Source organism: Heterodontus francisci, chromosome 42, assembly GCF_036365525.1.
Source record: "Heterodontus francisci isolate sHetFra1 chromosome 42, sHetFra1.hap1, whole genome shotgun sequence".
Lineage (NCBI taxonomy): Eukaryota > Metazoa > Chordata > Chondrichthyes > Heterodontiformes > Heterodontidae > Heterodontus > Heterodontus francisci.
In genome coordinates this window covers 14,884,163-14,899,389 of record NC_090412.1, presented here as the reverse complement: position 1 = coordinate 14,899,389, position 15,227 = coordinate 14,884,163, and the positions used below count along the sequence as shown (strand labels likewise).

Genomic DNA, 15,227 nt, shown 5'->3' with positions numbered 1-15,227 from the left:
TATAACATTTTCAGTATTGGTACACATAGTGGTGCGGTAGACAAACAATGAAGAACTGTATTGCCTTTAACCCAGAATTATTGAAGATACCATTTCATGACAAAGTCCAATCTTGTCCTCCCCTTTCATCCCTACTTTGCATGCAATAGAAGTGGCCTGAGTTGGACTTCTTTGCCATTAAAGAAAGATAAGAAAGGCCTTAAGTACCTATTGCTCATTGCCCTTTAGTTTATTCTTGAAGGTCTGTATCCAGGCTAAATTTGGAAGCTGCCAGGGCTCTTGAGTATCGATATAAATGAACAATTGGGACAAATGCTGCTTGTATCTTCCAGTCAAGATCCCCTCTGGAGTCCTGCAAACCCATCATTCTGTGCTGTAAACTTTTATGATTCTATATACTAATTGTTAGTCCTATTTACATTCTGTAGATGTTGAGGAATGGGGACATCTTAGTTAGTTCTTGCACCTCTACTTTGATTTGAATCCATCCTAGACCAGTGGGTGTAAGTTTTATCCTTCAATTGGCTGAAAGAGTCCTAAATGTTGTTAGCTTAGCCAGTGTCATTCTAGTTCCCAGTGTACGGAAATGCAGTACTATTACAGAGAATTAGCCAAATTGACAGTCTCATTGAGGGGCCACAATATGGCTTTTCTGGTTATCTATTTGGCATTTGGTGGAATAAAAAATCTTGGCAAGTTTTGGAAAAAAAATGAATGGATGACTTCCTATTAAGGCAAGTGATGTAGAGCTATTAGAATCAATTGTTAAGGAATCTAAGATGGGTTAATTGTCTGCTGCACAAAGCAAGACTGTTACAGTTACCTCAATTTTGGTATGTAAAATCATTTCATTTTTGTTTCAGTATGTACACATATTAAATATGACCTCTGCCCGCATCCATTCCTTTCTGATCAAACCTGATGAAAGCCTCCATTCCCTTCAAATGCGTATTGAAACTGAAACAGCAATTGCTGCTGCAAATCAGGAGTTGCTTCTCGAGACTGGAATTTCCTTGGATCCTCGTAAACCTGCCAATCAGTGTGTGCTGGATGTGGTATGTATTGTCCTTTTTTTTATAATTTAAAAAGTAGGATAACATATGTTTGTATTTTTGTATGTTGATGGAATTATATGCTTTTATCTGCCTTTGGTAGTGGTTATCAAAAATCGTCCAAATTTACAGTGTGTGAAAAGACATTTAAAGTATCAAAAGAAATTGACATGAAAAAAACGAAACCATGTTGAAGTTAATCATGTAGTTTTAAAAAGACTCTTAGGGCTGGATTTTATGATCCCACCGCCAGGAACGGCAGCAGGTGTGCAAAATGGCAGCGGTCCCACCTGTGATGTCAGTGGCTGCGCCACCACTATTATACAGCGGGCAGCCACTTTACGTAATGGAGGCAGCTGTTTCTCCCCTCCTCAATCACATGGTGGGGTAGCAAGGGAGACGCGGTCACCTGATGTTGGAGCAAGTGCTGGCACCATCTTTAAAAGGCTGCCAGCCTGCATTTAGTCTCTCCTGTTAGAGAAACCTCCAAGCCTGTTTCTGAAGAAGACACTGAAACTAGGATGCTTTGATGGAGATTGTTTATTGCTTGCCACAGAGCTTACTTCTCCACTCCTAACAACACCCAGCCAGTGTTGGCTGATTCTTTATATATACACATTTGAGTACGATTAACTAATGAACACCCAATACCTGTTCACCCTATTACCTTCAACTACTAGGTATTTAACATCTATCAGCAGAACTTATTAGACACTAACATCTCCGAACATTGAGCAGCAGCTTATTAAATGAACACCCCTATAGCTTGCAGTAAGTTTGTCACACTGTAAGCAGCCCCCCAGGCATCATTCTGACCATGTCAGATGTCACAGCAAGGGTGGCCCCTCCCCACTTCTCAAGCAAGCCCTTGCAGAGTCCCCCCTCCTTTCACAAGCAAAGCCCCTTGCAGAGATCCCCCCCTCATCCACAAGCAAGCCCCTTGCAGAGTTCCCCCTTCATTCACAAGCAAGCCCCTTGCAGAGTTAAACTATCAATTTTTCTATTATAAGGGAATATTCCAAACCAAAAGAGACCACTGAAAGCAAGGTTAAATTTGCTGGTCTTAATTTTAAATGAACACTTCAGTGTAGAAATATTGCATTTTTGATGTGCTTTTTGATCATTGTGTCTTTTATCTAAATCATTGTTGTTAATTTAGAGGTGCACATTATTAGGCATTTTTTGGTATTATTAGAAGTATGATAAATAGATTGATAGTATGATAGAAGCCTTGACATTATTCTGCAATGCTGAAGCTTAAAACATTTGCATGAAATTTCTCTGTCTGTCCCTTTTTTAATAGAGGCATTAACCTATTTAAATCAAATGGGTCACCATCTCAAAGAAAAATGCAGAAAGTAAGTTAGTGGACATAATAAGGCTGAACAATGCCACTGTAATGTATTCTGTTGGAATCTGCAATTTGTTATGACTTATCAATTTGTGCAATAAAATATATTGTTTTGAAATGTTGTTTTCTCATTTTTGCAGAGAGGCTGGGATAGCTATATGGTGTACCTATTTGATAAAAGTAGTACTATCTATGAAGGACCGTTTGTTGCCAGAAAATTACCAGAACATGTGAATTATGTTGGTAAGAATGCAGTTGCAGATGAAGTTTGAATCGAGTAGTTTTAACAGGCTTCATATGTTTTCAGATCCAATGCTCTAATCAAAATAGAATCTATCTTGTACTCTACTTGTGATTGAACTTTAGTGGACAACGTGCATCAGAGCCTCTGATATAAAATGGGTCAGGTTAAAAATTTTCTGATTATCCTTAAATAATTGTTGCATATTCCAGAAATAGTTTTGATAACATTTGCTTTCAAGCTGTTGTAATATTAACTTTCTATCCTTCTCTCTCCGTTTTATGTTCTCCATTAAGATTAACATTCATTCAGCCTGCAAATGTACCAATTACTGCTGTATTCAAGAAAGAATGAATAGCTTTCTTAAAAATTAAAAATTGAAGTAATTTATATTTTGAAGAAAATTAAGTCAGCACAATATTCAGTTATGAAACCTGATAACTGAAGCTGTGTTATCTGGAATAGCCAGAAATTCAAAAACTAAAGTTGAAGCTTTATTTAAAAATCTTCCCGGTAAATCTGTTTTTAATCTTAACACTACAAAGGCAGTCTCAGGTTTTATGAAGAAGGGTCAATTTGAAATTTGTTAACTATTTACATACCAGGTATATGGCTGCAACACTAACATATGTATGAACTCAAAAGTATTGGGAAATTGTAGTTCCTTTTTTGAATTAAATTTTATTAATAGCAAAACAAAAACACAATATGCTGTGGCGACAAAAACTTTTGTTGGGAATGGGGTGCAGGGCGGGGTGAGGGAGAAAAAGGAGGAGTTCCTGAAGGTGGAGAAGGTACCTTAGTGATAGAGGGAGAAGCGAGGGTAAAACTTGGTGTTGAGGGCTGTGCTACCATTGTGACAATTTAGGTTGGAAAAATTATGAAAATAGTAGTCAGGCTAGGAGCATAGGAAGCTTCAATGAAGGAGAAGGAATTGTCTTCTGTAAGCCAGGTTTTTGTCAATGCTGTAATGTTAGTTTCATTTTTAATAAAGTTATAAATGCCAAGCCTTATTAGTGAAGGAGCGAATGTTCTGGAGAACACTGGAAGGGTCAGGCATGTAAGAAAGAAGAGGGGTAGGTGTGGGAGGGACTTGAGCCTTGGTCACATGGCAAGATAGGCTGTGGAATAGTGCTGGAAAGTGAGAATGTGAAAGGCATGGTTGGAAGTGATGAAGAGGAGCGCAGTGGTTAGAAAGGCAGAGTGGAATTAGGGGCCTTGGATCTAAAGCAGCAAGTATTAAGCGCATGCAGATAGTTACAGAGGAAGGCTTGGGTTACGTGGACCAGTGGCAGAGAGCTTGGCATGACAAAGAAGATTAGTAGGATAGAGGCTGATACAAGAAAGATAACAAAGGACTGTCTTGAGGGGGAAGCTTCTGGACAGGAAGCAGAGAAAACAAATGACCACATCTGACTCAATAGAGCTTCATGATTTAATTACTAGTGAACAAGACCTGAGGCCAATTTCAAAATCAGTAGTTCTTTAAAGATATCCCTTTTGACGAAGTCTCCTGTGGAGCACTTCTAATTAAACTAAAACGCATGAGGAATCCAAAATAGAACATGCGACTGGATAAGAAGTCGGTTTTTAAAAAACGGAAACAATGTAATGTCAGACATATGAAAAGAAGCCTGAAAGATGACTCTCCATTCTCAGCCCATCCATCCAGAGACAGTGCAGTCTTACACCATTGATGTATCCTCCAGGCAAGTAAACTCCTGGGGGGAGTTGTTGAGTTGAATTGACAACATTCCAGCAATAGTACTCAAGACCTGTGCTCCAGAACTTGCCACGCCCCTAGCCAAGCTGCTCCAGTAGAACTACAACACTGGCATCTACCCGGCAATGTGGAAAATTGCCCAGTTATGTCCTGTACATAAAAAGCAGGACAAATCCAATGCAGCCAATTACCACCCCATCAGTCTACTCTCAATCATCAGTAAAGTGATGAAAGGTGTTGTCAACAGTGCTATCAAGCGGCACTTGCTTAGCAATAACCTGCTCAGTGATGCTCAGTTTGGGTTCCGCCAGGGCCACTCAGCTCCTGACCTCATTACAGCCTTGGTTCAAACATGGACAAAAGGGCTGAACTCAAGAGGTGAGGTGAGAGTGACTGCCCGTAATATCAAGGCAGCATTTGAGCATGGCATCAAGGAGCCCTAGCAAAACTGGAGTCAATGGGAATCAGGGGGAAAACACACCGCTGGTTGGAGTCATACCTAGTGCAAAGAAAGATGGTTGTGATTATTGAAGGTCAATCATCTGCAGGAGCTCCTCAGGGTAGTGTCCTGGGTCCAACCATCTACAAACATTCACTCCTTCCACACCAACACACAGTGGCAGCACTGTGTACCATCTACAAGATGCACTGCAGCAACGCACCAAGGCTTATTCTACAGCACCTTCCAAATCCGCGACCTCTACCGCCTAGAAGGACAAAGGTAACGGATGCATGGGAACACCACCACCTGCAAATTCCCCTCCAAGCCTGACTTGGAACTATATCACTGTTCCTTCACTGTCGCTGGTGCAAAATCCTGGAACTCCCTTCCTAACAGCACTATTGGTGTACCTACACCACATGGACTGCAGCGGTTCAAGAAGGCATCTCTCCACCGTCTCCTCATGGGCAATTAGGGATGGGCAATAAATGCTGGCCTAGCCAGCGATGCCCACATCCCCATAAACAAATAATAAAAAATTCTACAGGTGCTTGTGCTTGAGCCTCTTGCATCTAACCTACATTAATGATCTGGCTATCAAAAGTAAATACTATGTTATCAGATAATTCTGATGTCGCTGAAATAGAGAGAACACTACAACAACAGCATTTTGAATTTATATAATAACTTTAACATAAAATGTTCCAAGGCACTTCACAGGAGCTTTATCAAACAAAATTTGACACCAAGACACAAAAGGAGATATTCATGCAGGTGAGCAAAAGCTTGGTCAAAGAGCTAAGTTTAAAGGAGGAGATCGAGGCGGAGAGGTTTATGGAGAGAAGTCCAGAACCTACGGGCTGTGCAACTGAAGGCAAAGCCGCCAGTGGTGGAGCGATTAAAAGTGGGGATGTACAAATGGTCCAAATTGGAGGAGTGCAGAGATCTCGGAGTATTGTATGCAATGTTCCCTCTAAGCTGCACAGCTGCAATCCAAAAATTTCCACGCAGATTGCACACAAGTCAGCTCCTTTAAGCTACCGCACATGCGCGGCCACGCAATAAAATTTAGAGGGTCCACACACTTAAACGAATAGGCCGCGCACTACAAGAAAAGAATTAGAGGGTACATTTGTTGTATGACTGGAGGAAGTTTCAGTGATAGAGAGGGGCGAGGCCATAGAGGGTTTTGAAAATAAGGATGATAATTTTAAAATCCAACTGTTACAGGACCAGGAGCCAATATAGGTCAGCAAGCTCATGGGTGACAGCTGAATGGGACTTAGTACAGGCAGCAGAGTTTTGGATTAGCTCAAATTATGTAGAGTGCAAGGTGGGAATCTAGCTAGGAGAGAGAGTAGTCAAGCCTAGCAGTAGCAAAGGTATGGATGAAGGTTTTGGTAGTAGATGAGTTGAGGTGGAGCGAAGATGGGAGATACTAGATTTGGAACTAGGTGTTCTTTGTGATGGAGAGGATATGGTGTCGGAAGCTGAGTTCAGGGTCGCCAAGGTTGTGAACAATCTGGTTCAGCCTCAGACAATAGCCACGGAAAGGGAAAGAGTCAGTGCCTAGGGACTGGAGTTTGTGGCAGGGATCAAAGCCAGTGGCTTCCCACTATTAGAGCATATTTCTGCATATCACAGAAGTATTTAAATCAACAATGGAAAATGAAATTTTACCTTGGATAAACTCAGATGGACTGAAAAATGCTCATTCTAAGAATGTGGTACAGCACAGAAAGAGGCCATACAGCTCATCATGCCTGTGCCAGCTCTTTGAAGGAGCCATCCAATTAGTCTCATTCCCCTGCCCTTTCCCTGTACCCTGCAATTTCTTCCCCTTTAAGTGTTTATCCAATTTCCTTGTGAAATTACTATTGAATCTGCTTCCACCACCCTTTCAGGCAGTGCAGATCATACTAACTTGTTGCATTTAAAAAAAAAAGTCTCATTTTCTTTTGCCAGTTACCTTAAATTTGGTCTCTACAGAAGGGTTATCAGCAACATCCCCTCTAATTTTTATTGTTGCACAGCCTATTTAAGTATGTGGGGCCATTCAATTTTTTTGTGCGGCCATGCATGCGCGGTAGCATAAAGGGGCCGACGTGCTCGGCCTGCGTAGGAACATCCAGTTTACTATGCAGCCCTGTGGCCTGGTAGAAATATTGGTTAATGACTGCTTTGCCGCTGAAAAGTGGCTCTTTATTTACTCCATCGGAACTCTTTATGATTTTGAGCAGTTCTATCAGATCTCCCTTTACCTTCTCTGCTTTAAGAACAATCCCAGCTTTTCTAGTCTTGCCCTGTAACTGAAGTCCCCTGTCCCTGATACTATTCTAATATATTTTCTCTGCACCCTCTCTAATGCCTGAATTCCTTCCTAAAATGGGATGCCCAAAATTGGTCACAGAATTCCAGCTGGGCCCTAACCAGTAATTTATAAAGGTTTAGCATAACCTCCTGGCATTTGTACCTTATTTATAAAGCCAGGGATCCCATATGCTTTTTAACAGCCTTCTTAACTTGAGCTATCCCCTTCAAAGATTTGTGTACACACACAAGTTGATAAGTATACAAGAAATGAAATTGAATTGGTGCGGAGAGGAAGGTTTAGAAAGGAGAGATGGTGGACTCATGACATAAGAATCATAGAGTGGCTGCAGCACAGAAGGAGGCCATTCAGCCCATTGTGCCATGTCAGCTCTCTGCAAGAACAACTCAGCTCGTCCCATTCCCCTGCCTTTTCTTCATAGCCCTGCAATTTTTTCTATTCAGATAATTATGTAATTCCCTTTTGAAAGCCATGATTGAATCTGCCTCCACCACACTGTCAGGCAGTGCATTCCAGATCCTAACCACTTGCTGTGTAAAGTAGTTTTTCCTCATGTTGTTGTCAGTTCTTTTGCCATTCACCTTAAATCGGTCTCCTCTGGTTTTTGACCCTTCCGCCAATGGGAACAATTGCCCCCCACCTACTCTTGTCCAGACCCCTCATGGTTTTGAACACCTCTGTCAAATCTCCTCTCAACCTTCTCTTTAAGAAGAACAGCCCCAGCTTCTCCAGTCTATCCACGTAACTGAAGTCCCTCATCCCTGGACCCATTCTCATCAATCTTTTCTGCACCTCTCTAAAGCCTTCACATCCTTCCTAAAGTGTGATGCCCAGAATTGGACACAATATCCCAGTTGACACGGAACCAGTGATTTATAAAAGTTCACCATAACTTCCTTGCTTTTGTACTATATGTCACTACTTATAAAGCTCAGGATCCCTTATGCCTTATTCATCACTTTCTCAACCTGCCCTGCTGCCTTCAATGACTTCTGCACATATGCCCCATGGTCTATTTGTTCCTGTACCCTTTAATTTATATTGCCTCTCCTCGTTCTTCCTACAAAAATGTATCTCTTCACACTTCTCTGCATTTAATTTCATCTGCCATGTGTCTGGCCATCCACCAGCCTGTCTGTGTACTTCTGAAGGCTATCGCTATCCTCACAGTTCGCAACACTTCCAAGTTATGTGTCATCTGCAAATTTTGAAACTGTTCCATGCATACCTAAGTCAAGGTCATTAATATAGATTAAGAAAAGCAGTGGTTCTAATATTGACCCTGGGGAACCCCACTGTATACCTTCCTCCATTCCAAAAAAAAACGTTCACAACTACTCTTGGTTTCCTGTCATACAGCCAACTTTGTATCCATGCTGCCACTGTCTTTTATTCCATGGGCTTTAACTTTGCTGACAAGTCTGTAATGTGGCACTTTATCAAACGCCTTTTGGAGGTTCATGTACACCACATCAACTGTATTGGCCTCATTATCCTCTCTGTTACCTCATCAAAAAACTTAATCAAGTTAGTTTAAACACTATTTGTCTTTAACAGATCCATGCTGGCTTTCCTGAATTAATCCACACTTGACCAAGTTACTGTTAATTTTGTCCCGGATTATCATTTTAAAAGCTAATTTTGTCCCGGATTATCATTTTAAAAGCTTTCCCCCCCACTGAGGTTAAACTGACTGGTCTGTCATTGATAGGTTTATCCTTGCATCTATTTTGAACAAGGGTGTAACATTTGCAACTCTTCAGTCCTCTGGCACCACCCCTGTATCTAAAGAGGATTGGAAGATGATGGCCACTGCATCCAGAATTTTCATCCTTGCTTCCAGATGCATCTGATCTGGTCCTGGTGACTTATCAACTTTAAGTGCACCCTGTTTATCAATTTTTAGCCCTTCCAGAGTCTCAACTACCTCCTCTTTCACTATGACATTGGCAGCATCTTCTTCCTTGGTAAAGATAGATGCAAAGTCTTCACTTAGTACCCAGCCATGCCTTCTGTCTCCATGTGTTAATCCCCTTTTTGGTCTCACTCTTCCTTTTACTATCTTTTTACTATTTATATGCATATAGAAGTCTCTTCTCATACTGTCTCTTTGCTTCTGTTATTTCTTTTTTCACTTCCCCTCAGAACGTTCTATATTCAGCCTAGTTCTCACTTGTACAATCAACCTGACATCTGTCAATGCACCTTTTTCTGCTTCATCTTACTCTCAATCTCTTTCACATCCAGGGAGCTTTGGCTTTGTTTGTCCTACCTTTCCCTTTTGCAGAGAATAAAGGCAAACAAGTAAGAAAGAAAATAGAATAGGCTCTCCAGAGTTATTCTAAGACTTGGATTATGATGATCAGTCTTGTCACCCATCAGAAAAACTTATTTATGAATGGAGTGGGTATAGAGAGGTGCACCATAGAGAAAGGAGGAGATTAAGGGAGGTTACTCATTGAAGTATGCAGAATATTAAATGCTATGGATAAAATAATTCCAGAATATTAATTCAAGAAGTGGAGAAAGTTTGGACCAGAAAACACTAATTTAAATTGATTTAAAAATGTAAAACAAATATGAGGAAGAATGTCTTTATTCCAAGAGCATCAAATGTTTAGAATGATTGGCCATGCAGACAAAAACATTGACAGTGTTCAAATTACATTTAAATGGTATGATAAGAGAGTTGTACCACTCATGATCTTCTGTGGGCCAATAGTCTTTTTGATCCTCAGCATTTTTAAGTTCTTAAAACTTCAGATATTTTGATAAGTGACCAAAATGGATTGCATTGCGTTAATCCACCTGAAAAAGATAGAATTTTTTGAACTGCTATATTTTAATCCTTTATGACTTATATTATCAAAATTAAAATTCAGAAACATGAAGTATTGACTGCAATTAACATTTAATAATATATTGTTGCAGTGCGAGATGCCAAGATAATGTTGCCTAATGTACAACTGAGGAAGGTATGGGGTGAAGCTGTGAATTATGTCTGTGGATTGAAGGAGGACTACAGCAGACTTTTCCAAGGACAGAGAGCTGCAATGTAAGTCAATGTTGGAGAAGAGACTGAAGATAATACACCAGAAAATCAACTTATAAAGCCCTGCAGACTTTAAATTTAGAATCAGTTCATCATTTGCTCACTTGGAGCCATCAACAACGCTATGATTTTTGCACCGTTCATTGTTTTCCCTTTGTAGCTAGAACTGTCTAACTTTCTGACAGAATGCACTGGATACTGCAAAAGCTATGGGCACTGACAATATTCCGGCAATAGTACTGAAGACCAGTGCTCCAGAACTTGCCGCGCCCCTAGCCAAGCTGTTCCAGTACAGCTACAACACTGGCATCTACCCTGCAATTGGAAAATTGCCCAGGAATGTCCTGTACACAGAAAGCAGGACAACTCCAACCCGGCCAATTACCGACCCATCAGCCTACTCTCAATCATCAGTAAAGTGATGGAAAGTGTCATCAACAGTGCCATCCAGCGGCACTTGCTTAGCAATAACCTGCTCTGTGACGCTCAGTTTGGGTTCTGCCAGGGCCACTCAGCTCCTGACCTCATTACAGCCTTGGTTCAAACGTGGACAAAAGAGCTGAACTCAAGAGGTGAGGTGAGAGTGACTGCCCTTGAAATCAAGGCAGCATTTGACCGAGTATGGCATCAAGGAGCCCTAGCAAAACTGAGGTCAATGGGAATCAGGGGGAAAACACTCCACTGGCTGGAATCATATCTAGCTCAAAGGAAGATGGCTGTGGTTGTTGGAGGTTAATCATCTGAGCTCCAGGACATCACTGCAGGAGTTCCTCAGGGTAGTGTCCCAGGCCCAACCATCTTCAGCTGCTTCCTTCAATCATAAGGTCAGAAGTGGGGATGTTCGCTGATGATTGCACAATGTTCAGCACCATTCATGACTCCTCAGATACTGAAGCAGTCCGTGTCGAAATGCAGCAAGACCTGGACAATATCCAGGCTTGGGCTGATAAGTGGCAAGTAACACTTGCGCCACACAAGTGCCAGGCAATAACCATCTCCAACAAGAGAGAATCTAACCATCTCCCCTTGACATTCAATGACATTACCATCGCTGAATCCCCCACTATCAACATCCTAGGGGCTACCATTGACCAGAAACTGAACTGGAGTAGCCATATAAATACCGTGGCTACAAGAGCAGGTCAGAGGCTAGGAATCCTGAGGCGAGTAACTCACATCCTGACTCCCCAAATCCTGTCCACCATCTACAAGGCACAACTCAGGAGTGTGATGGAATACTCTCTACTTGCCTGGATGGGTGAAGCTCCAACAACACTCAAGAAGCTCGACACCATCCAGGACAAAGCAGCCTGCTTGATTGGCACCCCATCTACAAACATTCACTCCCTCCACCACCGACGCACAGTGGCAGCAGTGTGCACCATCTACAAGATGCACTGCAGCAATGCACCAAGGCTCCTTAGACAGCACCTTCCAAACCCGCGACCCTTAACAACTGGAAGGACGAGCGCAGCAAATACATGGGAACACCACCACCTGCAAGTTCCCCTCCAAGTCACACACCATCCTGACTTGGAACTATATCGCCGTTCCTTCACTGTCACTGGGTCAAAATCCTGGAACTCCCTTCCTAACAGCACTGTGGGTATACCTACCCCAAATGGACTGCAGCGGTTCAAGAAGGCAGCTCACCACCACCTTCCCAAGGGCAATTAGGGATGGCAATAAATGCTGGCCTGGCCAGTGACGCCCACATCCCATGAATGAATTTTAAAAAAAAACTATTGAGAGCTGGGAATCTCTTCCTAAACCCTTTTGCCTTGCATCAGCTATCCCAATCTTTAAAAGCCTCTTCAAAACCTACCTCTTCAATTTCACCTTGAATCACTTTCCTTAACACTTGCAATTCTTGCCCAAGTTCTTAATTTGCTCCCCATTCCTGCCTGTTGGACTCACTGATTGATCCCATTGGGGAAAACTGTACACATCTATCTCAAAGACATGAGGGCTGCAGCTGTGTTTCCTGCCACCTGCACTCTTTGAATGCTGGGTTCAAGGACAGGCATACAGACATTGACCAAGGTCATCCTGGAGCAGAAATTGATGAGTCTGTGCAATCTGTGCAAATGTTCTGAGCATGGCTATGCTCAGGCTCTGTTAGTGAAATTAAAAATTTGTAAACTAGAAATTTCTGTAAAGGTAGCTTGCTCGCCATCTGTTTGTCAAACTGCAACAGACCTTGAGAAGGCAACAACTCTCAGGTGGTGGTCCTGCTTCCAGTCAAGGTAGAGCTTTTTTGGTTCTCCAAATTGAGCTAACATTTTTGCCACTTTTCCCACTGTATTTTTATCTCTTGCCTTGAGGTCATCCAAAACTCTGCTGCCCATGTCTTAGCTCACACCAAGTCCCGTTCACCAATCAGCTCTGTGCTTGCTAACCTACATTGACTCCCGGTCAAGCAGCGCCTTGAATTTAAAATCCTCATCCTTGTTTTCAAATCCCTCCATGGCCTCGTCACTCTCTAACTCCAATCTCCTCCAGCCCCACAATCCTCCAGGATATCTGTGCTCCCCTAATTCTGGTCTCTTGATCATCCACAATTTTAATCACTCCACCATTGGTGGCCGCATCTTTTGTTGTCTAGGCCCTAAGCTCTGGAATGCCTTTCCTACACCCCTCTGCCTCTCTACTTCACTTTCTTCCTTTAAGACACTCTTTAAAACATACCTCTTTGACCAAGCTTTTGGTCATCTGATCTAATGTCTCCTTGTGTGGCTCGGTGTCATATTTTGTTTTATAATACTCCTGTGAAGTGCCTTGGGACATTTTATTATATTAAATGTAAGTTGTTACCTGCACTTACCATTACTATTTCTTGTGAAATATGAACACTGTGCTAATGTACAGCATTTCATGGTGCAGTCCAGAACTTGGCCGATAAGAATGAATGAATTTGTATTTATATAGCACCTTCTATGACCCAAGGACCACCCAAAGCGCTTTATAGCCAATGAAGTACTTGAAGCGTAGTCACTGTTGTGATGTAAGAAAATGTAGAACTAATGGCTAATGTGGAGCTTAAATTTAGATTTGTTTCTGAGTTCCAGTGCTTCGGTAAACTTAATGCCCTTTATAATATGTGATTATAACTTGGATTATAAAATCCCACTGTTTCATCCCCAGTCACTCCAGTGGGACAGATTTTGTAGGAGTGGGGCATCTCATGGTATGCCCTGTTAATTAGACTTGTTCATGCATGTTTAGATTTTAAGTGGTACAACGAGGGCAACAGGGCTTCTGGGGCCTTGGTGAATAACAGGACCAACAGTCTATCTCTTTAACCAATGAGATTAACACATTAAGAAATAAACTGAGGAAGGATTGAGAAGGAGCGTGAATTAGATTGAATGACTACATAATGTCAAATCCAAGTACAGAAAGGGGAAAAAATGGAAAGGAAAATTAAGAAAAATATCAAAAATGCAAAATTTGACATTTATTAAATCTCCTAAAACAAATCACAACCTGAAGGAATGAGACCCCACACTAATTTTCTTACCCAGAAAGTGAACAATAATTTGATTAACTGTCATTAACAATTATCACATTAAAAAGGTACTTACACAGTTAATTACTCGAGTTAACTTTCTGTGAAGAGTTTAATGGGCAATTTAAAGTGAAACGGCAGTAACTTCATGAACATCACGGGGAAGTTAAGAGTGAGGTTCTGTTCATGCGATGTTAACAGTGGATTGTTGCAAATCACCCAACAACTTGTGGCAATTCAGAATTCATGGGCTATCTCTTCACTAAAAGTTGCTGGCCAATTTGCGCATTAATAACAGCATGTATCATTCCAATGCTGTTACTTTTTCAGCAAAATCTGGCTCCCTATCAGCTCCAAACTATGAATTTGGCATAGGTGAGAGACAGCCATCTGGTATTTTACTGAGATACCCACTGGGTGGCATACAAGAGCAATCTAGGGTAATTTCCTTTTCAATGATTTTTTTGCCCTGCCTCATTGTCCCTTTTTGTGGACACTGGTCTCGTGCAGTGGCTTTAGTTGGTGCCTCTTCCTGGATACCATTCCTCAAATCTAATTTTCAGCAAAACTACAGAGAATATTTTGAGAGATGGTGCCATAATGTGTTCATGGGGTAATTTTCACAATTATTGAACTTTTGTAACAAATAACTTTGACAAGTAATATTATTTGCAGTAAATTTATGTTTAATTAGAGATGCCTTTCAACAAAAAAATCAGTTGTTTCCTTAAATACTAGATAACTGAAGGCAGTATTTCAGTTAGTGTGAAGAGCAGTGGGTTGGGGCTACTTGGAAGAAATGAACTGAAATGCACTGCTTCACTGAGCTACTTCAATTAGTCTGAAAGGCTTAAAATTTAGCACAAATCTACAACTGAATGTTTATATTGCATGTGTATTTTGGGAACTTGTGAAGACATGAAAATGTTTCTGTAATGTCTTGTTTTAACCATCTCCTATGAGATGGAGATGGTTTAACTTTCCTCACAAATTCATCTCATAGGAACGAAATAGAGCAGGTAATTCACCCATGATTTAATCAAGTTGATTGGAGGGAGAAAATGTATAATTAAATTTGTTAATTTATTTGAAAAATTGCCTTAATTCATTTGTACAATTGGTTACTCTTTTCTACTCCAATTTCAGGGTTTGTGTTCAATGTACTGCATTAGTTCCAGTCAGCCACTGTAAAATCACATTGTCAGTATATGCAACATCCCAACTTACCTGCAACAAGCAAAGATTATGATTATTTCCTGACAGGCACATTTCCAATTTCTATTAGTGTGTGTTTGAACCTGATAGCTTTAGTATGTAAAGAATGAGTTAGGAAATATCTTTTGGCTGAAAATAGCTTAATGATCACAACATTTGGACATGACTGTCCAACATGGAGAGTATGTTAATACTACAAGTTTAGTAGCAGTGTAAATGGAACCTCAATGTTCTGTTTGGCAGGTGTGTTTTCATTTACACACAAGCAGTATTTGATTTTGTTATTTTTTGCTTTGTGTGGAATTAATTAC

The 15,227-nt window shown here is 41.1% G+C and overlaps 1 protein-coding gene across 1 annotated transcript in view; it reads left to right on the top strand.

The window, feature by feature from the left end:
• The window catches only part of chuk (component of inhibitor of nuclear factor kappa B kinase complex), a 110,881-nt gene that overhangs the window by 58,377 nt on the left and 37,277 nt on the right, over window positions 1–15,227 (top strand). The window contains exons 11-13 of the mRNA XM_068020610.1: window positions 864–1,055; window positions 2,544–2,646; window positions 10,073–10,196. Of these exons, the coding sequence (XP_067876711.1) occupies window positions 864–1,055; window positions 2,544–2,646; window positions 10,073–10,196 (419 nt within the window). The remainder of the gene's footprint in view (window positions 1–863; window positions 1,056–2,543; window positions 2,647–10,072; window positions 10,197–15,227) is intronic.